General features: G+C 40.2%; 1 protein-coding gene across 10 annotated transcripts in view; it reads right to left on the reverse strand.

Annotated features, from left to right (window-relative positions):
• The window catches only part of PIK3R3 (phosphoinositide-3-kinase regulatory subunit 3), a 138,124-nt gene that overhangs the window by 20,629 nt on the left and 93,760 nt on the right, over positions 1 to 23,735 (reverse strand). For 8 of the 10 annotated variants that reach the window (XM_025371160.1, XM_025371151.1, XM_025371142.1 and 5 more), the window contains 5 exons: positions 21,681 to 21,789; positions 17,955 to 18,053; positions 6,747 to 6,927; positions 5,883 to 6,008; positions 1,572 to 1,714 (listed from right to left, as the gene is read on the reverse strand). In XM_025371160.1, coding sequence (XP_025226945.1) covers positions 1,572 to 1,714; positions 5,883 to 6,008; positions 6,747 to 6,927; positions 17,955 to 18,053; positions 21,681 to 21,763 — 632 coding nt within the window. In that variant the 5' untranslated portion in view covers positions 21,764 to 21,789. The remainder of the gene's footprint in view (positions 1 to 1,571; positions 1,715 to 5,882; positions 6,009 to 6,746; positions 6,928 to 17,954; positions 18,054 to 21,680; positions 21,790 to 23,735) is intronic. The other 2 variants (XM_025371200.1, XM_025371211.1) reach the window with 2 other exon arrangements.

Raw genomic sequence — 23,735 nt, forward strand, 5'->3', positions numbered from 1 at the left:
GTCTCTACTAAAAAATACAAAAGAGTAGCCAGGCATGGTGGTGGGCGCCTGTAATCCCAGTGACTCAGGAGGCTGAGGCACAAGAATCATTTGAACCCAGGAGATGGAGGTTGCAGTGGGCCGAGATGGCACCACTGCACTCCAGCCTGGGCAACACAGAGAGACTCCATCTCAAATAAATAAATACTTATCATTTACTGAAAGCCCATCATGTGCCAAAATATATATTACTTAATTCTCTAGCATTCCAACAAGATATTATTCAGTTTATGGAAGAGAAAACAGACTGAGAAAAGTTAAGTAATTCACCTAAGGTTATACAGCTAACAAAACGGCCAATTCAGAATTCAAGCCCATAGTTTTAATCATTTAAGCTACACTGCCTCACAGCACTTAGCTCTAAACTCATGCCATTAAGCTACACTGCCTCACAGCACTTAGCTCTAAACTCATGCACACAGAAATACACTAATACTGTGGTCCTAATATGAGAAATAATTTTGCTTTTCCATTGCATATTAATTACTTATATTTATTATCTATTTTAGCACTCAACCCACTACAATCTAGCTTAGTCTTCCAATACTCCACTAAATTTGCTTTGACAGGCTTTCAATATCCTTTTAGTTATCAAATCCATTACTTCTCCTGCCACTCATTCTTTCTGTGTAATTTCATTCTTAGCATCTACCATCAGCTACACACCTATGCCTTCCAAATCCTTTCTATACCAAGTTCTAAATCCAAATAATCAGCTGCCTGCTCCCCAGTGAGCTCCATTTGTGTTCTCACAGGAACCTCGAACTCACTGGTTCCAACCCTAGACTCTCCTCATGTACTTTTTATTTGGGTGAAAAACACCATCTTCCAGTCTCTCACACCAGAAATCTAGGAATAATCTTTGACTTCTCCCACACCTACCATATCTGGTCAGGCATAAAGTCCTTAGCATTCCCATGACCTCCCGCTTCTTTTCTGCTACTTCTCTAGTCCAGGCCCTCATTATCGTTTAACCTGATGACCACAACCGTCGCAGTCATGTGCAAGTCAGGCTGGTGTTCCTGCCTAGTCTTGTTCTATCTACTACAATTTATTCAGACTGCTGCCAAAGTTGATTTCATTTCAAAAAAATATTCAATGAGCACCCATTATGTACTCCCATACATACGTAGGTACTAGGGCTACCAGGGAAAATAAGCCACCAATGCCTACTCTCGATGAGTTTACAGTTGAGTGGGCATGGCATTCAGTAAATGTTACACTAGGGATCAGGACCAGACACTGTAGGGACCCAAAATACAGCCCCTAAATTGGTCTCCGGAATCAGGGAACAATTTCTAGAAAAGATGGTATCTAACCTGAAGTCCTAATGGATAAGCAGGAGTTAATTTGGGAGAATGAAGAAAGAGCAGAGGAGAGAGGAAGTTCAATTTGGTGCCATTAGTGGAAAGAGCAAGTGGTTCCAATAGTAGGGCTGTGCAGTTTGAGGGGCAAAAGCAAACAAGACAGAAATTACTGGGGAAGAAAGAAATCCTGTCTCACTGATGACCTTGGAGGTACTAAGTACTTACCGTTCAATCTCCTTTTCATTCCCCTCTCTGCGAAATCGCTCAATATACTCTTTGCTATGTTGTTCTTGTGTGTGACACTGCTCTTCAAATATTTTAATTGTTTCATTAAAAGCTTCTATTGCAGTCCTCTTCATCTGTATTTCCTACAAGAGAGACAAAGAAAAAACACAGGCTTCATTCTTTATTATTTTCTTCTAACCTTGGTCTTAAATTTTATAATTCTAGTTATTAATGTAATCCCATATAACACCTAGTCTTTCAAAAGTCTTTCCCCTTGTTTAGGAGGACTAAAACAAGAGCTTTTATTCAACCCCTACTCTATTACCTATATGTAAAATACATCATTTAAACTATAAAATAGGCCAGGCATGGTGGCTTACACCTGTGATCCCAGCACTTTGGGAAGCTGAGGCAGGCAGATCACCTGAGGTCAGAAGTTCAAGACACCCGGGCCAACATGGCAAAACCCTGTCTCTACTAAAAGTACAAAAATTAGCCAGGCGTGGTGGCGGGTGCCTGTAATCCCAACTACTCAGGAGGCCGAGGCAGGAGAATCGCTTGAACCCAGGAGGCAGAGGTTGCAGTGAGCCAAGATCACGCCACTGCACTCCAACCCGGGTGACAGAACAAGATTCCATGTAAAAAATAAAAAATTTTAAAATTTTAAAAAATTATAAATAAATGAAAAAGAACCATTATGTGAAATATATCGCTAAGAACCACAGAAAGGTCTCTGAGCTGCCAAGAGAGATTAACCCTGAACACCTTGAAGACAAGGACCAAATTCTGATTTTGCACCTATTATAGTGCTATTCCCCAAAAGGTGCTGAAAGAGTGAATGGATAGAGCTAAAGAGTCCATGCACCAAAGCACAAAGACTTACTCCCAGAAGAGTCTTATAAAGTCTATTTATTCTTACTCTCATTTCTCAAGTATGTGCTTAGTTTTCCAAACAGATTCATCAGTAGATTAATCCGATTACAAGAAAATGAAAAGGGGAAAAATAGCTGCTAAAGTCCAATGCACTTAAGAATAATAAGATGATCATGCCTGTAATCCCAGCACTTTGGGAGGCCAAGGTGGGCAGATCACGAGGTCAGGAGTTCAAGACCAGCCTGACCAACATGGTGAAACCCCGTCTCTACTAAAAATACAAAAATTAGCCAGGCATGGTGGCGCACGCCTGTAATCCCAGCTACTCAGGAGGCTGAGGCAAGAGAATCGTTTGAACCCGGGAGGCAGCAGTTGCAGTGGGCCGAGATTGTGCCACTGCATTCCAGCCTTGGCGACAGAGCAACACTTTGTCTCAAAAAAAACAAAAACAAAAACAAAAAAAATCTGAATCACGATTCCCCAAAAATCTTCAGAAGGTTAAATTTTGTTCAGTTTGTTTTTTAGAAAAGCAATAAATACGCCTAAGGGTCTAGAAAAACTGCTATCCTGAATGTTTATAATTCTAGAAGTTTTGATGCTTATGGGATAATTCCTACATTATCTAGCACTTATTAGGCTGGGGTGGGTTTTGGTTTTGGTTTTGCTGGTGGGTGGGCGGGTGGGTTAGTGTTTTTAAAACTGTTGCCTAAGCTGGACTTGAAATCCTGGGCTTAAGGGATCATTCCACCTCAGTTTCCCAACTAGTTGAGACTTTAGGAGGGCACCACACACCCAGTTTAAGCATTTGTCATTTTCAACAATTGATTATTGAGAATCCACTACACAGAAATTACCATCTGGTGATAGAGATTTGTGAAACATGAAGCCTGCCCTCTAAGACTCAGAATATACAGGTGGAATAGATTTCTGAACTCTAATAAGGTTTGGTTTCATGTCATGGAAGAGGCAACCAAGTGATATTAACTAATTATTTATTGCTTTACAGAGACTTCACAGAGGAGGTGACACTTAAGCTAGGTCTTAAAGAACTGATATAGAGGAAGAAAATGCAGCACTGCACAAAGGAGGCATGGTATAATGTATACATAAAATAACAAGGCATGTTCAAGGATTAGTAATTGCCCAGTAGGGCTAGAACATTAGAGGATTAGCAGATGAGGGAGGCTGGAACCTTGTGATAGTCCATACAGTTGAGATTACATCATATGTATCTTAATATTAAAAACTAACTAGAATGCCCATATGCCAAATATCTTGGTACTAATTCTACAACTCTTAAATTATAGTGGATAGCCTTAGCTCCCTTGCAAGGTTAGAAATTACCTATAAAGTTCTGGCCCTGGATCTTCAAAGAAAACACTAACAATTTAGATTTTATTAACACTGGTATATATATCAGTAAGTAGAACAGCAAAGGGAAAAGTATTTGATATCACTACTAAGTCAGCACCCTCCCCATAAACAATGCCACTATACCACTACATCTGCCACCAAAACTATAAACCTACCTGTTCACCTCTTCTCTCCCTTCCTCTCCCTTTATTTACATGTGCTCTAGGTCTCAGCTCCCTTTCCTTTCTGGGTCCTTCACTCTATCGTATCAGCTAGCCCCCTTTACATTATTAACTCTCCCAGTCTAATGATTCCTTCTTAGCAGCATATAAGCAAGTTCTGGTAACAACACTTTGAAAAAAAAGCACTCTTATTCCAAAATTCTCTTCAAATCACAGATAAGCTTCTTAAAGAGTTGTTTATGGCTTTGTTTGTGGCTGGGCATGGTGGCTCATGCCTGTAATCCCAGCACTGTGGGAGGCTGAGTCAGGTCGATCACTTGAGGTCAGGGGTTCAAGACCAGCCTGACCAACATGGCAAAACCCCTCTCTACTTAAAAAATAAGTAAGTAAAATAAAAAATAAAAATAAAAAAAGAGCTGGCCGGGCACAGTGGCTCACGCCTGTAATCCCAGCACTTTGGGAGGCTGAGATGAGCAAATCACCTGAGGTCAGGAGTTTGATACCAGCCTGGCCAACATGGTGAAAACCTGTCTCTACTAAAAATACAAAAATTTGCCAGGCATGGTGGCGGACACCTGTAATCACAGCTATTCGGGAGGCTGAGGCAGGAGAATTGCTTGAACCCGGGAGGCGGAGGTTGCAGTGAGCTGAGATGGTGCCACTTCACTCCAGCCTGGGGGACAGGGCAAGATTCTGTCTCATAAAAACATCAATAATAAAATAAAATCTAGGTCAATAAATGTCAAAAGAATATAACTTTAATGAACATATTTACTAACAACAAAATTAATTTAAATTAGAAATAAATAATATATTTGAAAGTCCCAAATATTTAAAAATTAAAAACACAAGGGGCGAAAGAAGAAATCACAAAAAAAGAGAAAATATTAAAAACTGAATAACAGGGAAGACAGAGTATGACAAAATTTGTGAGATGCATATATGCAGTGCTTAGAGGAAAATGTATTGCTTTAACTGCTTATTTTAGAAAAGAAAGTTTTTTTTGTTTTTTTTTTTTGAGACGGAGTCTTGCTCTGTCACCCAGGCTGGAGTGCAGTGGCCAGATCTCAGCTCGCTGCAAGCTCCGCCTCTCGGGTTCACTCCATTCTCCTGCCTCAGCCTCCCGAGTAGCTGGGACTACAGGCGCCCGGCACCACGCCCGGCTAATTTTTTGTATTTTTTAGTAGAGACAGGGTTTCAAAATTTCCTACTTTCCTAGGAAAAGAGAAAACTACACAGGAAACTGTGTAGTTAGGTCTACTAGTAAGCCCACAATTTCCATCCATCAGCTCCTTCTTCCTCAGTAAATCCCCACGTTAGTTGAGCACACCTGACCAAATAAAAACTAGATTTCTCAGCCTCCCCTACAGCTAGCTGTGACCTGTAGCTAGGTATGACCATGCGACTTAGTTCTAGCCAGTGGGATAAAAGTGAAAGCAGAGTGTGCTCCTTCTAGGAAGTTGTCTTAAAGATAGAGAACCTTCCTTTCTCCTTCCTATTCTTCCTTCCTGTTTACTAGAATATGGTTGTGACCGCCAATATTAGAGTAAGCCCTCTTCCACAGATAGCCAAGCATCAAGACAGAAAATGCCTGTAAGTTCTGAGGACAGTGGAGTTACCCTAACACCCCTGTAGTTCCTATATACACATGAAAGAAAACTAAATTTCTATCTGAAGCCTTTGTTATTTTTTTTGTCACTTGTGACCAGTTAATATTAACTGATACAAATTATATCCTTAACCAATTAAGAAGGGAGGGGAATTTGTATCATCCAAGTTTCAAAAAGGCTGTTTAAGCCTTTAAGACATTAAAACAGCTAAAGATCATCAAGTAAATGATAGAAAATTTGAAGTAACTAAAACATTGCACACATACTAGTCAAAACAACATAAATATAGCAACCTGGGATGTTCTCGTATATTCTTCATAGAGCCTATCATACTCTTTACTCTTCTCTTGATACTGAGAGTGGTATTCTTGCAGTTTTTTACCTACTGCATCAATATTATCTTCTTTTACCAACTGATCCTATACAGGTAAAGAAAAAAATAAAGAATGTTAACAATTCTGACATGTGACTTTTTCCATATCTATTTTTTAAAGGAAAATATCACCTCAACTGTATATTATTTTTAAACTGTATTTCAACTGTACAAGTTTAAGTCACTGTATTAATATCAAGCACACAAATGTACCAAATCCTTTGATAATATTAAGATCAGCCCTTATATCACATCAAAATGATTAATACTTTAAAAATTAAGAAATGAAGTATAAGTGGGAAACATAAACATAAGTATTTTTATATAAAGGTAACAAGTACATGCAATAAGATATTATAGAAAGGTAGCCACAAAATAAGTTCCAAAAATATTTAAAATCTTAAGTAGGCACTAGGCACAATGACTCATGCCTATAATCCCAACACTTTCAGTGGCCAAAGTGAGAAGACTGCTTGAGCCCAGTTCAAGACTAGCCTGGGCAACATGGCAAGACCCTGAAGTTGTGGTATGCACCTGTGATCCCAGCTACTGGGAGGCTGAGGCAGGAGGACCACTTGAGCCCAGAAGGTCAAGACTGCAGTGAGCCATATTCATGCCACTGCACTCCAGCCTGGGCAACAGAGACTCTGTCTCAAAGTAAATAAATAAATAAATAATAAAATGGCTAGTTTTTTAAAACTGGTAACACTGGTAAAAAAAAAATCAAATAAGGTTGTTAAATAATGACTTACTCAATAGCTAGCAAGGACTTCCATAATCTTACCTGTTGGTATCTGGACACTGGGTACATCAGCTTCACATCAAGCTTGGGATTGTACTGAGCAAGAGATTCATGGTGATAGTGGTTAATGAGTTCCACCACAGAATTAAATGTCAGAGGATCAGAAAAGCCATATTTACCATCCCGGTGATAGATCTTTATTAACTTATTATTGCCTCCCTTCCTGTGAACAACAAGACAACAACTGTGGATTTTTTTCCCCCAAATTCAACTGAACTACTGTTTTCATATGGAGGTGTGAAAGCTTGGTGTCACATAATAAACAAGTTTTACTACGTTAATGTGGCTGAAAGGAGTGAAAAGACATGTTATTGTGTATGTGAACATATATATATATATATAATTACTTTTGCATTGTTTTGTCCATAAAATACCTTGGTTATTAAAGGTCAACATATCTACACAGAATTCAGTATGAACAAATGTAGCAAAAAAAATCACTTAAGAAAAATAAAACAGAAATAAATTCTATTTTTGTTTATATTCTGAATGAATTTTCAAATTTAAATTCTATCAATATTTTTAGTCAGGAAGAATGGAAAAAATCTCCTAAGGACCCAAAGATATGTGGTTGTATGTCTCTGTGGGGGGAGCAGAATCCATCTCTATATGAAAGGAATGATAAATATTTGTCACACAATCACCAACACACTCAAGGTTTTGTTGTTAACGCACAAACATAATTGAGCTCCTTAATCTATGATTTATAGCTGCATAATTAATCTAGAACCTTATACTATTTTGTCTTTTACACTTGCTTATAATTCTCAGAAATGACTATTTAGGCCATCACAACATGTAAATGATTCAAGTCATTCAACTGTTTTACAAAGTATAGCTTTTGAAGAGCTATGTATATTAGATGAATGTAATTTCATGCTTGGACAGTTCAGGACACCTTTGTTTACTAAGTCATATCTAAATGGTCCCTTAAAAGATAATTTATAACTAAAGTTTAAAATAGCAATGTTTTGCAAGTCCCATAAGGCATAATCTAAAAGCACAGCAGGCTGATTCATAGCAAAAGGCTGTACCATTCCCATTCAACTCTTCTTACAGCAGCATGCAGATTTATGCCCCTAACTCTCTTTATGCCATGCCATTTTTATAATAAATGAGGCACTGGGATTTGTAAAAGGTCGAACGCAATAAGATTGACCCTATAAGCTGATTAAAACAATGTTTAGGTCAGTTTTTAGATGGATGATAAATAATTTCTATTAAATGTACATGAGAAGGACCATCTAATCATATACAGTTACTACAAATGTGTACACTCACACATACAATAACTGCAAGCTGGCCTCTCTGTTAAAGTTAAAAGGCATTCATTCATTTAAAATGATGTGCTGAATATCTATGTGCCAGGAATTACATAACGCGCTACAGATACATGATAAACAAGTCAGATACAGTCCATGCTCTCGTGGAGCTTCCAGTTTAACAGCACAAGGAACGTATCTCTGTCTTTCAGTTTATTAAGGAAGATAACAAATTTCTCAAGATAGAACACAAAAATAAACAACTAAATATACCAAATGGTAATAAGTCTATTGGGGAAAAAAAAACAAAGTAGAGTAAAGGGAAAGGAGTTCTTGTGGTGGAGGATTGTTTGTATTGCTCAAGGAAAATCTCTGTGTTCAGCTGATATTTAAACAGAGTTCTAAGTGAAGTGAGGGAGCTAGTACAGCAGACATGTATGGGAAGTGTCCTAGAGAGAGGTGCGGTAAGGGCATGCTTGGCATGTTCAAGGAACAGCAAGGAGGCCAGTGATGCTGGGCCTGAAGGAGCAAGACGGAGAGTAATAGGAGACTAGGTAAGAGATGTAAAAGGAGCTTAGATTATGTAATAACAGTCTGTAGATTACTGTAAGGGCTTGAGCTTTTACTGAGTGAGATGGGAGGCACAAAAGGGTTTTCAGTAGAATCATGTAATCTATCTTGCGGTTTAAAAGGCTCACTCTAGCTGCTGGGTTGAGAAAAGACTGTTCAAAGGGGGCAGCGGTATAAATGGAAATATCACTTGTGAAACTTTTATAATAATCTAGGCAAGGCATGATGGTGTCTTGGATGAGGGTAGCAGCAGTAGAGGTCATGAGAAATAGTGAGATTCTTAATATATTTTGAAGAGAGAGCTGACAGGATTTGCTGATGGCTTGGATACGAATATGACAGAGAGACAAGATAAAGATGATTTCAAGGTTTATATCATAAGCAATCAGAAGAATGGAATTGTCATTTATTGACATGAAGAAAGCTATTTAAAAAGAATGGGTTTAGACCAGGCACAGTGGCTCACACCTGTAATCTCAGCACTTTGGGAGGCCGAGGCGGGCAGATCACTTGAGGTCGAGAGTTCGAGACCAGCCTGACCAACACAGTGAAACCCCGTCTCTACTAAAATACAAAAATTAGCCTGGCGTGGTAGAGGGCACCTGGAATTCCAGCTATTCAGGAGCCTGAGGCAGAAGAATCACTTGAACCCAGGAGGCAGAGGTTGCAGTGAGCTGAGATCATGCCACTGCACTCCAGCCAAGGTTACAGAGTAAGACGTCATCTCAAAAAAAAAAAAAAAAAAAAAGAAAGAAAGAATATGTTTAAAGGTGGAAAAAGTTTGGTTTTAGACACTTTAAGTTTGAGATGCCTACTAAACATTCAAAAGCAGATGATCCAGCAGCCTACTTAAAGAATCTAAAGTTCAGGAGAAAGGTCTGGGCTAAAAACAGAAATTCAGGAGTTGCCAGCCGATAGATGTTATTTGAAGGTGAGTATAGCTGGACAGAAGAAGATGTCCAAGGACTAAGAACTGGGGTATGCCAATGTTTAGTGGTCAGAGACATGGAAGGAAGAACCAGCAAAGGAAACCAAAAAGGAGCAATTAATGAAGTAAGAGGAGAACTAAGAGTGTGATATCCTAAAAACCAACACGTACAAAAGCATTTCAACAAAGAGAAAATTATCAACCAAGTCCAATGATAATTAGGTTTGGCAAAGCAGGTATCACTAAATGAACTGACTAAATGGTTTCAGTGAAATGGTAAGGATAGAACCCTGACTGGAATGGATTCAAGAAAATGAAAGAAGATAAAGAAGACATGCCCATAGGCAAGTGTCTCGAGGAATACTGCTGTAAATAAGGGCAGAGAAATAGAGAAGTAGCTAGAAAGAGATATAGGGTCAATTATTTACTATTCTTAAATGGGAGATAATAGAGTATATTTATATGCTGATGGGGAAGACTCAACAGAGAGACAAAAATTGTTGATCCAAAAAAGAGGACAAGATAGTTCCTAGAGTGATGTCCTTGAGTAGATTAGAGGGATGGGATGGGATCCAGTCCACAAACAGAGAAGCAGACCCTGGACAAGGACACAAACAGTCATCCACTGGAACAGAAAAGCGGCAGACTATTCACATTAATGTGTAAATATGTTGACAGCTGTGGCAACAGGAGCATGAAGGAGTTCTCGTCTGACTGTGTCCACATTATCAGTGATATTAAAAGCAAGTTCTTTAGTTAAAAGTGGGAAGAACAGTTGTCCTTTAAAAGAGAAAAAAAAAGAACATGTGAAATTGTCATTTAGGAAAGTGACGGGGAAGCAGGATGAATGCATTGTGGAAATGCAGAAGTTAAGCTGGGCAGTTTTAAAGGTCACTTAAGGTTAGTGGTCATAATTAATGTGAGACCAGTCCATGTGGTCACATCCCTTTCTCCACATTCAGCAGCTCAAGTATAAGCAAGGACTAGGTAGAGAATTGAATTCACGTGTTGGAATTTAGTCTCGTGACTACACTGGAGGAAGAGGGGCAAGTTTAAGAATGTATTCACATGGGTAATTTTAATAATAATGTACTATGGACTCTAAGCAGAGATGAGAGAAGGAACGAAGGAATTGAAGGTCATGTCTTTATCATGCTAGTCCTCCTTGCATCTCAGCACCTAGTCCAATGTCTGGCAGATAGCAGATTCTTAAATATTTGTTAAGTATCCAGATTTTCTACAACAAATACTATTTACCAATTTAAAAAATAAGAGTTATTGAACTGAAAAATCTCTATTTCCTCATTACCTACTACTCTCTGCATTCTGGTTTCACTCTCATTCCTCTCACTTGAGAGTCACCAATGACTGAACAAATTCAGACTCTGTCCCCTTCCTTTATCCCAGGTCTTCCTTCTCCCTCACCCTCTGCTTTCTTTATTTCATCCTTCCATAACTTTGATGAAATTATTATTTTCTTTCAACCTCTCAAACCACTCTTCCTGTCTCCTCCCTGACCCCAGTTATTCCCTAAAAAAAAATTTTGCCTTCAGCCTCCACCTTTTTAAATTTTATATATTTTTTCCATAAAAAATCCCATTTACTCTATGCATATGGTAGCTTGACTCTTTCTCTGGCCCTATACTCTTTCCTAAGCATTAAACTACATTTCTAGCTATATCCTAGATACATTTCTACCTTGCAGTTCTGGAGCAGCTAGAAGTCAACATTTATCCCCGCGGTGGCTCATGCCCGTAATCCCAGCACTTCGGGAGGCAGAGGTGGGTGGATCACCTGAGGTCAGGAGTTCAAGACCAGCCTGGCCAACATGGTGAAACCCTGCCTCTACCAAAAATACAAAAATTAGCTGGGGGTGGTGGCACACAACTGTAATCCCAGCTACTCAGGAGGCTGAGGCAGGAGAATTGCTTGAACCTGGGAGGCAGAGGTTGCAATGAGCCGAGATCGCACCATTACACTCCAGCCTGGGCAACAGAGCAAGACTCTGTCTCAAAAAGAATATATATATATATAGCCGGATCACAATTTCCCTGCCGAAAAAATGCAGTGGTTCTCCCCACCTACCTACAACATTAAATACAAACTCCCAAGTTCTGGAATTCAAGGCCCTCTTAAACATGACCCCTTTCCAACCTCCTATCCCCTGCCACTTCTTCTTTACAAACTTTATCTTTTAGCCAAATAGGACTACATCTCACAGAAAGCAGCTATAAAATCTCACCTCCGTATATTTGCTCCTATTGTTATCTATTCCTGCTACTCCCCTCCCACTCTCTCCATGTCCAAACCTATCCCCTTCTTCAAGATATTCTGCAAATATGATCTCTTCCATGAAGGTCAGTTTTCTACATTCTTTTAACAAAGATATCTCTTTTCTTCCTTTCAGCCTCCAAAGCATATTGTGTGAAGCTCTCCTGCTATTAAACTTTCACTCAAAGCCATTTTCTCATTCCCTTTGTCCTCACTAGATTTTATATTCCCTGAGACAAAAGTTTTAACTCATTGTTAAATACCCTGCAGAGTAATTAGCACTCAGTTGTAAGTATTTATTAAATTGACTTAAGATCATCACTCTTCTGCCTTCCAAAAATCTATCAAGGCCTAGCTCAACTGTTATTTCCTGTGTGAAACTTTGTCTTTCTCTAATTCTTTCATTCAAACATTTACACAACACCTATCAAACACCTACTGTATGTCAGACCTTGTGATAGATACATGAAAACTTTCAAACATTCTTGCTAATGCTATCAAGTGATGAATGGATAAACAAAATGTAGTATATACATATAGCAGACTATTATTCAACCTTAAAAGGAATGAAATTCCACAACTTAGTGTGGGATTAAAACCATTTTCCAGAAAAATAAGCAGCATATTCTTCTATTAAATAAGTATTTATAGGCTGGGCATGGTGGCTCATACCTCTAATCTCAGGACTGGGGAGGCCAAGGTGGGAGGATCACTTGAGACCCATAGTGTGAGACCAGCCTGGGCAACATAGTGTGACCTCATCTCTACAAAGAAATTTTCACAAAATTAGCTGCCAGGCATGGTGGCACACCCCTGTAGTCTTAGCTACTCAGGAGGCTGAGGCAGGAGGATCACTTGAGCTCAGGAGTTCAAGCCTTCAGTGAGCTATGATCACATCACTGTACTCTAGCCTGGATGACAGAGAGAGACCCTGTCTAAAAAATACAAATATAAATATATATATATATATATACATGTGTGTGTATATATATATATATATAAATACACACACATACACACACTTATTAGACATCCATTCTCTAATGCTTACCCATTATCAGGCACTAATCTAGACACTGGAGATATAGCAATGATAAAACAAAATCCCCAACCTCAGGGAATTTAAATTGTAGTAGGCCAAGACAGACTAGGTGAGAAGGGAGAAGAAAATAGACAGTGAGCTGCCCACACAGCGAATTAGTCAATGCCATAGGTCTACATGAGTCAGAGTATTCTGACTGTTGCTTTGCTTCTGCTGTCCATTATGATAACCATGTCCACCTTGCCTTGTCAACTGAGTCCCTTCACTTGGCCTCTGCTACCCTGGGATCCAGTTATTCCCACTGCATTTAAATTTTTCCGTTGACCGACTGCAGTTCCCATTTTAAGGTCCGGCCTACAGAGAAGGGCAATCATGGCATTTAGGGATGATGGGGTTCTCCTCACAAATCTGTTTCTCAGAGTACTGCTGAAAAGCATGTGGTCTGGACCCACCCAGTGTGAATAAGTAGATTTTAAATGACAAATCCACTCTAGCAACCCAGTCTCCTCCCTAAGCCTTTGAATCTCTTCCTCTGTGTTAACCAAGGTAGATCAGACACCTCCAGCTGGCTCACAGTAGGCCATCTTTTCATCCATGTTTCAGCCAACTAACCAAATAAACTGTTGCCTTTTCTTTTTTTTGAGACAGAGTCTCACTCTGTCACCCAGGCCAGAGTGCAGTGGCGTGATCTTGGCTCACTGCAACCGCCACCTCCTGGGTTCAAGTGATTCCTCTGCCTCAGCCTCCCAAGTAGCTGGGACTACAGGCACATGCCACCACATTCAGCTAATTTTTTTTTTCCAGTATTTTTAGTACAGACAGGGTTTCACCGCATTTTGCCCAGGCTGGTCTTGAACTCCTGACCTCGTGATCTGCCCACTTTGGTCTCCCAAAGTGCTGGAATTATAGGCGTGAGCCACCATGCCTGGCCAACTGTTGCCTTTTCTAACTCCCTGAGCTGCAACATTAAATGCAGAATGTGTTTGGTGGGCCAATAACAATAAATTCAGCCAGGCGCGGTGGCTCATGCCTGTAATCCCAACACTTTGGGAGGCCGAGGCAGGTGGATCACAAGGTCAGGAGATCAACAGCATCCTGGCTAACACAGGTGAAACCCCGTCTCTACTAAAAATATAAAAAATTAGCCAGGCGTAGTGGCAGGTGCCTGTAGTACCAACTACTTGGGAGGCTGAGGCAGGAGAATGGCGGGAACCCAGGAGGCGGAGCTTGCAGTGAGCCGAGATTGCGCCACTGCACTCCAGCCTGGGCAACAGAGCGAGACTCCATCTCAAAAAAAAAAAAACAATAAATTCAGCCTGACTCAAGTTTATGTTCCTTCCATCATTATCTCACACCCTAAATATCTATTCCCATATCTGTTTTCCAGATTTCTGCTTGTACAAATTAGAAAACTCAAGTAGCTTTTTTAGCACATAGCACATCTCCTCATGGATAAAACTTTGTACCTCATCTTTAGGGGCTGCTGGGACTCAAGTCTAGCTATAGGTCTAGAAGCAAAGAGGGGTGGTGGGCATGGGTCCTGAGAAGACTCAGCATCCTCTTGCTTAGCAGTTGCCTCCAAGAAGGCCATTATAGTTTCCTCAAGCAATGCAAAGTCAATCCCCTCAGACAAAGGTGGAAAGGCCAGTGTAAGGGGGATGCTGTTACTGGGGGAGGGAGGCCATTTCTGCTGGCAAACAAGACTCATCAGAATTTAGGAGCTCAATGTCCCCAACCTCATCAGGGTCTTCCCACACATCCCCATCCAAATGTATAGAATTCCATTCTTTCCCAACCAATGCTCTCATTTTAACAGCAGACACCTTACAAGGCTGAGATTTCAACTTTGATTGTAATTCAGCTAATCACATGATGAGAGCATGTGTTTGATTTTTTGCAATTTCAGACCTGTGGAAACAGAAGAGAAGACTCTGACTTAGGGCATACTTAGAAGTTCTTGGGCTATTTATGGCAGAGCTGGGGCCAGGAAATCAAAACCCTGAGCTCACCCTTTTCTTTCATCACTTTGTCTGGCAACATTAGAAAACCTTGGTTTTCTACAAATGTTTGACAGTATCAAATACAGGGTTGCCAAGTTCCTTGCCTCTTACAGGTGGTAAATTAGAAGTATCAAGTGTAGATTTTTTGCATATCTCTATATAAACAGTTCACACTATGGACTATCAGTGCTCTCTGTACTATTTATTAGAAGTAGGGTCCTTAGCATTTTTAAGTCTCATCAAATTAGAGAGCCAATTCTGGGAACCCCAAAACTAATTAAGGAAACTCATCCTTAAAATTATCTTCCTCAGGCTGGGCGCAGTGGCTCACACCTGTAATCCCAGCATTGGAAGGTTGAGGCAGGAGGACTGCTTGAGCCCAGGAGTTTTGAGACCAGCCTGGGCAACACAGGGAGACTCGATTCTATAAAAAATAAAAAACACAAAAATTAGCTGGGTGTGGTGGCATGCGCCTTTGGTCCCAGCTACTCATGAGGCTGAGGTAGGAGGATCACTTAGGCCTGGGAGGTTAAGGCTGCAGTGAGCCATGATCATGCTACTGCACTCCAGCCAGGGAGACAGAGCAAGAACCTGTCTCCAAAAAAAAACAAACTAGAATCATTCCTGGTACCAAATCTGTGTTAATCAGAGTTCTCCAGAGAGACAGAACCAATAGGAGAGAGAGAAAGATAAATATGAGGGGATTTATCAGGGGAACTGGCTCACATGATTATGGAGGCTGAGAAGTCCCATTACAGGCCATCTGCAAGCTGGGATGCCAGTAGCGTGGCTCAGTCCAAGTCCTCAAGCCTCAGAACCCAGGAAACCAATGGTGTTAACTCTCAGTCCAAGATTGAAGGCCATAGGGGGTGGGGAGTATTGGTATAAATCCTGGAGTCCAAAGGCTGGAGTTCTGATTTCCAAGGACAGAATAAGAGTGTGCTCTAGCTCCAAGACAGAGAGAGGTAAAATTCTTTTTTCTTTCTTTTTGTTCTATCCTCAGCCAATTGGATGGTGCTTACTCACATTGAGGGGCGATCTTCCTTACTCAATCCACTGACTCAAATGCTAATCTGCTCAGGAAATATCCTCATAGACACATCCAAAATAATGCTTTATCAGTTCTCTAGGTATTCCTTAATCCAGCCAAATTGACACCTAAAATTAATCATCACATATATTAAGGCGATGGGACAGACAAGCTCACCTTAAGAGAATGAATACAGAGAAGAAAAGGAGGCCCAAGTCTGAGCCCTGGAACACTTAACATTTAGATATTGAGCAAAATAGCTTAAAGTTAGGAAGAAAATCAGGAAAGTGTGATGTCTTAACAGCCAAAACAATAAACTGCTTCTAAGAAGAAGTGTCTATGACTAATGCTGCTAAGAGGTCAAGTAAGGTAAGAAGAGAAAAGTGGCCACTGGTTTAGGAGTCTCCATGGAGTGGTGGAGACGGAAGCCTGACTGGAGTAGAGGAAAATGTGTGTTCAATGAATTATTGTAGAACACTGATTAGTCAGCACAATTCAGGTGCAAAGGTATTAATTTCTTTAGCTCTTTACCAGAAACTAAAATAGTGCCTCCAAATTTATGCCATATTTGCATAAAATATAGCATTATTTTTTCTAAAGATATTAGGCTGGAAAGGCAGCAAACAGCCAGATGAATCTGGATTTAAACTCTTCCTCTACCACTTTCTAACTATGAGACTTTAGGCAAGTTCCTTAACCATGTTAACCCTTAGTTACCTCATCTATAAAATGGGAATAGTAATAATACCTACCTCATAAGGTTGTTGTGAAGAATAAATGATATAATGCATGTAAAGGGCTTAGTACAAGAAAGTCAGTAAATGTTATTGTTAACTGTTATTTTCTTTTTGTTAAATAGTTCCTTTTTTAAAAAATCATAAGGCTTTATTGTAATTGGGCTACTTTAATTATTAAAATTAAATGTGGAAATTTCTTATGCAGTTTTCTTAACCTTTTAAAAATATGTGCAAATACAGGCTGGGCGCGGTGGCTCACGCCCGTAATCTCAGCACTTTGGGAGGCCGAGGCAGGTGGATCATGAGGTCAGGAGATCGAGACCATCCTGGCTAACACAGTGAAACCCCATCTCTACTAAAAATACAAAAAATTAGCCAGGCGTAGTGGCGGACGCCTGTAGTCCCAGCTACTCAGGAGGCTAAGGCAGGAGAATGGCATGAACCCGGGAGGCGGAGCTTGCAGTGAGCCGAGATTGTGCCACCGCACTCCAGCCTGGGCAACAAAGCGAGACTCCATCTCAAAAAAAAAAAAAAAATGTGCAAATATAAAAAGTCATACATCCATCACTTAAAAGACGCTAATATGCCCATATGGAAAGCATGATACAGGCTGGGAACTGCTTTATCTTCAACATATCCTCATCAACCAAAATTATGTTGAGTTCTGCTTTCTAAAGTCTGCCTTAAGGAAGATAAAAGGGTTATTCGAATGATAGATTCATTTTTACCCTTAGAATATGCCCGTGACGGCCGGATGCGGTGGCTCACGCCTGTAATCCCAGCACTTTGGGAGGCCCAGGCAGGCGGATCACAAGGTCAGGAGATCGAGACCATCCTGGCTAACACGGTGAAACCCTGTCGCTACTAAAAAAAAATGTAAAAAAATCAGCCGGGCGTGGCGGCATGCGCCTGTAGTCCCAGCTGCTGGGGAGGCTGAAGCAGGAGAATGGCGTGAACCCAGGAGGCGGAGTTTGCAGTGAGCGGAGATCATGCCTCTACACTCCAGTTTGGGAGACAAAGCGAGACGCCGTCTCAAAAAAAAAAAAAAAAGAATATGCCCATATGCCCATGACATCTACGTACTTTATAAGGTCAACTGTATGCTTCTTACTCCCTTACATTTTGGGATTTTAGCCTTTTCATTTACTTTCTACATTTTTTTAAGTTGCCATTCTTATACAAAATGTTTAAATACTTAATGTATAGAAAAAAGAATTAGCCAGACTGGAAATTATGTACATAAATGAAAATATGAAAAATTGTATAAAGATTTAAATACAGAAATATCTGTATACCCAGAATAAAAATAACATCAGTAGAGCACTAGCCAAAAGACTGAAAAGTACTTACCGCAAAGTCAAAGTATAATCTCCCTGCATTTTTGTTGAGGCATCTCGGACCAAGAAGGTCCCATCTGGCATATCCCGCAATTTGTCATTTACCTCCTCCCTGAAGAACAGAATTATAAGAAAAATGAAAAAATATCAACACTGGTTGTCTTTACATGTTACTACTAAGGCTGCTTCGGCAGTAGGTTATAGAATAATGGAGCCCTTTAGAGGTCATTTAGTTCTTTCCTGCATTAAATATGCTCTTTCTGTTTTGATTTTTGGTGGTAAGCAATCTACAGAAGAGCTATTTGATTTTTAAACTCTTCCAGATTTCAAATGTGTATAACAGATACTGTTTCCATCAAGCCTCTAAGGCTTCCTTAGGCAGGTCTGAACTTGTAAAGTTTCAGGAAAAAAACAGCGGCTGTTTAGAAGGTTATATTTAAGCAACAGTGGCAGCTGTTTCTGAACAGAAGGGGGAAAATTCACTAAGTTCATAACCTTTCAATAGGATTTTCTCCTAGTTTAAATTTGTCCCGATAACAAATTCCTTCTGTATAGGAATTTAAGGAACACTTAAAGGAAATGGCAGGGCATAAAAGACCCTTGAATCATATTAGAACCATGTGATCTTAAAATAAAAAATAATAGACTGTTTTATTGTACAATATTAAAACAGAAATATTCTAATCAATTTTAAAATAAAATGGCTGGGTGCAGTGGCTCACGCCTATAATCTCAGCATTTTAGGAGGCTGAAGCAGAGAGATCACTTGAGGTCATGAGTTCGAGACCAACCTGGCCAACATGATGAAACCCTGTCTCTACTAAAAATACAAAATTAGCCAGACGTGGTGGCCGAGCAAGCGCCTATAGTCCCAGCTACTTGGGAGGCTGAGACAGGAGAATCACTTGAACCCGGGAGGCAGAGGTTGCAGTGGGCTGAGATTGCACCATTGCACTCCAGCCTAGGAGACTGAATGAGACTCTATCTCAAAAAAAAAAAAAAAAAAAAAACTTTAATGAAATGTATTAAGTCCTCTTCAAAAAATTAAACACAGAATTACTTACCATATGACCTGGCAATTCCATTCCACTACTGGGTATATACCCAAAATAACTGAAAGCAAGGACTGAGATATGTGTGCACCAATATTAACTGCAGCATTATTTACAACAGCCATAAGTTAGAAACAATCCAAATGTCCAGATTGGATTAAATGGACAGAATGGATTAAAACAATATATAGCATACACATATAATAAGATATTAGCCTTAAGAAGGAATGAGGCTGGACGCGGTGGCTCAAGCCTGTAATCCCAGCACTTTGGGAGGCCGAGGCGGGCAGATCACGAGGTCAGGAGATCAAGACCATCCTGGCTAACACGGTGAAACCCCGTCTCTACTGAAAAATACAAAAAACTAGCCGGGTGTGGTGGCGGGCGCCTGTAGTCCCAGCTACACAGGAGGCTGAGGCAGGAGAATGGCGTAAACCCGGGAGGCGGAGCTTGCAGTGAGCTGAGATCACACCACTGCACTCCAGCCCGGGCGACAGAGCGAGACTCTGTCTCAAAAAAAAAAAAAAAAAAAAAAAGAAGGAATGAAATTCTGACACATGCTACAACATGAATGAACCTTGAAGATGTATGAAGAAAGTGAAATAAGCCAGTCACAAAAGGACAATTATTATATGATTACACTTATGCAAAGTACCTAGAATTGAATTCATAAGACAGAAAGCAGAATGGTGGTTGCCATGAGCTGAAGGAGGGGAGAATGGAAGGTTATTGTTTAATGGGTACAGAATTTCAGTTAGGGAAAATAAAAAAGTTCTGGAGATGGATGGTGATGATGGCTGCACAACAGTGCAAATATACTCTTAAAACAGTTGAAACTGTAAGAGTAAAAAAAAATTAAATAAATACCATTTTGGTAGAGGAAGAGAACAGAGAAGAGAAAGGGATAGATAAGTGTGTTGAGGAATACAGCATCAACCTGGAAACTGATTTGACAGAAATGGATAGGCCTTTAAAAAGAAAATACATCTGAGACCCATTAAAGCAAAGTTTAACAAGAAAAAAATTTAATAAGAAAATACAATATTCAAATTAAATGTATATAATTCCCTCTTTGGGTTCAAAATTATCTAAAACCACACTTTACCCAGAAAACAAATCTGTCCTAGAGTCCTGTTTATCAAATTGGGGTGTGTAAAGAGACTGCATCAAATTCACCCAGGGAAGCTGTTAAATGCAGATTCCTGGGCTCCACCTCAATTGATTTTTGTGCATGCAAAGACTTTGGAATCACTGGCTTAGAGAAAGAAAGGTACAGAAATGTAAGTACCCACAAATATTTTTAATTCTAAAACACATATAACTATCCTAAATGTCTAAGTGTCACTTATTTAGAAATCCATCCTCAATATAGTATTAGAAGTAATAATCACACTCATAATTTAAAGATTTTCAGCCAGGCACAGTGGCTGACACCTGTAATCCCAGCACTCTGTGAGGCCAAGGCAGGTGGATCACCATAGGTCAGGAGTTCGAGAACAGCCTGGCCAACATGGTGAATCCCTGTCTCTACTAAAAATACAAAAATTAGCAGGGCATAGTGACACATGACTATAATCCCAGCTACTCGGGAGGCTGAGGCAGGAGAATCGCTTGAATCCAGCAGGCGGAAGTTGCAGTAAGCTGAGATCATGCCACTGCACTCCAGCCTGGGCAACAGAGTGAGACTCTGTCTCAAAATAAATAAATAATGAAGATTTTCTTGTCATTTTTTCATGGGAAGAAAAGTGTTAAGACATTTATGAAATGTTCCCACACAAAATTTTTTACATGAGCATTTTTTCTGTTTTTTTTCCAGATAGTGTCTCACTCTGTCGCCCAGGCTGGAGTGCAGTGGTACTATCTCAGCTCACTGCAACCTCCACCTCCCGGGTTCTCCTGCCTCAACCTCCCAAGTAGCTGGGATTACAGGCGCATGCCAACATGCTCGGCTAATTTTCTGTATTTTAGTAGAGACAGGGTTTCACCATGTTGCCCAAGCTGGTCTCGAACTCCTGAGCTCAGGCAATCCACCCGCCTCAGCCTCCCAAAGTGCTAGGATTATAGGTGTGAGCCACCGCACCTGGCCTAAAATGGTAATCTTTAAATAAAAATTAGTAGGGCACTACAATACTTTTTTTTTTTTTTTTAGATTTGGGGGGTCGGGGCCAGGAGCGGTGGCTCACGCCTGTAATCCCAGCATTTTGGGAGGCCAAGACGGGCGGATCACGAGGTCAGGAGATCAAGACCATCCTGGCAAACACGGTGAAACCCCGTCTCTACTAAAAATACAAAAAAATTAGCCGGGCGTGGTGGCAGGCGCCTGTAGTCCCAGCTTCCAGGGAGGCTGAGGCAGGAGAATGGCATGAACCCGGGAGGCGGCCGAGCTTGCAATGAGCGGAGATCGCGCCACTGCACTCCAGCCTGGGCAACAGAGCGAGACTCCGTCTCAAAAAAAAAAAAAAAAAAGATTTGGGGGGTCTTACTCTGTTGCCCAGGCTAGAGTGCAACAGTGCTCTTTATAGCCTTGAACTCCTGGTATCACGTGCTTCTTCAGCCTCAGCCTCCTGAGTTGCTGGGATTATAGGCGTAAGCCACCATGCCTGGCTTAAAATGGTTTACTTTACCTACTAATTCTCAAAAATGACTTTTTAAAAAACTGCATTCAATTACAGTAGCATTCTAGTTACCTTGAAATATCCCCCCAGTACCATTCTGCATCCTGAAGAGAAACAGAACTGTCCTTCATTCCATTTGTAACTGCTGAAGTCATTGGCTTAGGTGGCTTTGGTGGAAGAGCTAGAAGAGAAATGAATATTACTCTGTAGATGTAAATTATTTTTTGTTTTCTAATTTCCTCTGAAGCAGCTCACTAACCAAGGTATGTTAAGATTCTAATAATTATCAATCAAATTGAGTATTATTTTATGTTAAATGTTAGCAACAGAAGGAATCCTTTTGATTGCCTAAAAAGTGAAAATGTCAAGATATTTGGTTTTTTCCTTCTTACGAAACACCGACTTCTAAGTCTGTACAACTTCATCATCTCTCAAAAGCCAACATGCAACCCCTTTCCAAACAACTCAGTCCAAAAGCCACTAAGTGACCAACGTACAACATGAGAATTATAGTTAATAATATTGTATTATATACTGGTAATCTGCCAAGTGAGTAAATTTTAGGTATTCTTACTACCAAAAACAAAAAAGGGTAACTATGAAATGATGGGTATGTTATTAATAATTTGCTCAACTGTAATAGAATGAAGCCTCTTATTTTGGACTGGAATTACAGCTACTGATATCAACTCATGAATTTCAATGTATATAAACATAAATATGTAAATGTCTGTACACAGCATACATATATTCCCTAGCTCTGTTCCCTGAGATAGAGATTCCCTAACCCCCGGGCCGCGGACTGGCACTGGTCCATGGCCTATCAGGAAAAGGGCCACACAGCAGGAAGTGAGCAGTAGGCGAGCGAGCATTACTGCCTGAGCTTCAGCATTAGATTCTCATAGAAGCACAAACCCTACTGTGAACTGCACATGCGAGAATCGAGGTTGTAATCGAACCTTTTGAAAATCGAGTTCTTTTGGAAATCGAACTAATGCCTGATGATCTGAGGTGGTACAGTTTCATCCTGAAACCAATACCCCTACCCCGACCCCACCCCAGCAATGAAACCGGTCCCTGGTGCCAAAAAGGTTGGGGACTGCTGCCCTGAGAGGTCCTGGGGGCAACAACACCCCAATATGTACACTGAGCACCTTGACCTTGCTTTCTAATACCATTCTCTACTAAAAGGAACCAGGGCTCTTTGAAGAAATGGCTGATTCCAGGGACAGAATAGAGCAAGTACCAAACGAGCCTGAACATCATCTTGTGCCAAAAAGGAAGGAAGTGCTCAAAGAATGGGAGAGGCTATGTTAAAAGAACAAAATGGTGAGCCTGAAGGGGCTGGCTCTCACTGACCAAATCTGGAACAGCTGGCCTATCAATACAAATAATAATAGTAAAGAAATATAACTCACTAAACAAAATAGGAATATATGTGTCCATGCAGATATAAATAAATAAATAAAAGAAACAAAGATCGATGAGGACCAAGATTACTACTATCTCAATATACTGTCCCACAAAATCCTAATTGCAAAAGGAAAAACAATAATAGTGAAAAAGCCTGGCAAATACCATCTTAATCAAGAATCAAGGTTAATATTAGAAATAATGGGGAAACTGTGGGCCCCAATACAATGCAGTAGGAAGGATATAACATCACTTCTGTGACATCCCTGCCAAATACGCATAAACTGAATCTAATCATAAAGAAACATCAGACAAACCATGACTGAGGGGCATTCTACAAAATAACTGACCTGTAATCTTCAACAATGTACAGGTCATGAGGGTCAAGGAAAGACTGAGGAAATGTTTCAGATTGAAGAAGACGACTAAAGAATCCTGACAATTAAATGCAATGTGTAATTCTGGACTGGATCTTTTTTGCTATTAAGGACAACACTGGGACAATGGGCAAAACTTGAATGGGATCTGAGTATGACCATAGTAGTAATACAGCAATGTTAGTTTTCTGATTTTGATGGTTATATTGTGCTTCTGTAGGAAAATGTTCTTGTTTGTGGGAAATACACACAAACATGGTCATGATATGGCATCATGCTGACAACTTACTCTCAAATGATTCAAAAAAATTACGTTCTTTGAACTGTACTTGTAACT

This window comes from Theropithecus gelada, chromosome 1 (genome assembly GCF_003255815.1).
Source record: "Theropithecus gelada isolate Dixy chromosome 1, Tgel_1.0, whole genome shotgun sequence".
NCBI lineage: Eukaryota > Metazoa > Chordata > Mammalia > Primates > Cercopithecidae > Theropithecus > Theropithecus gelada.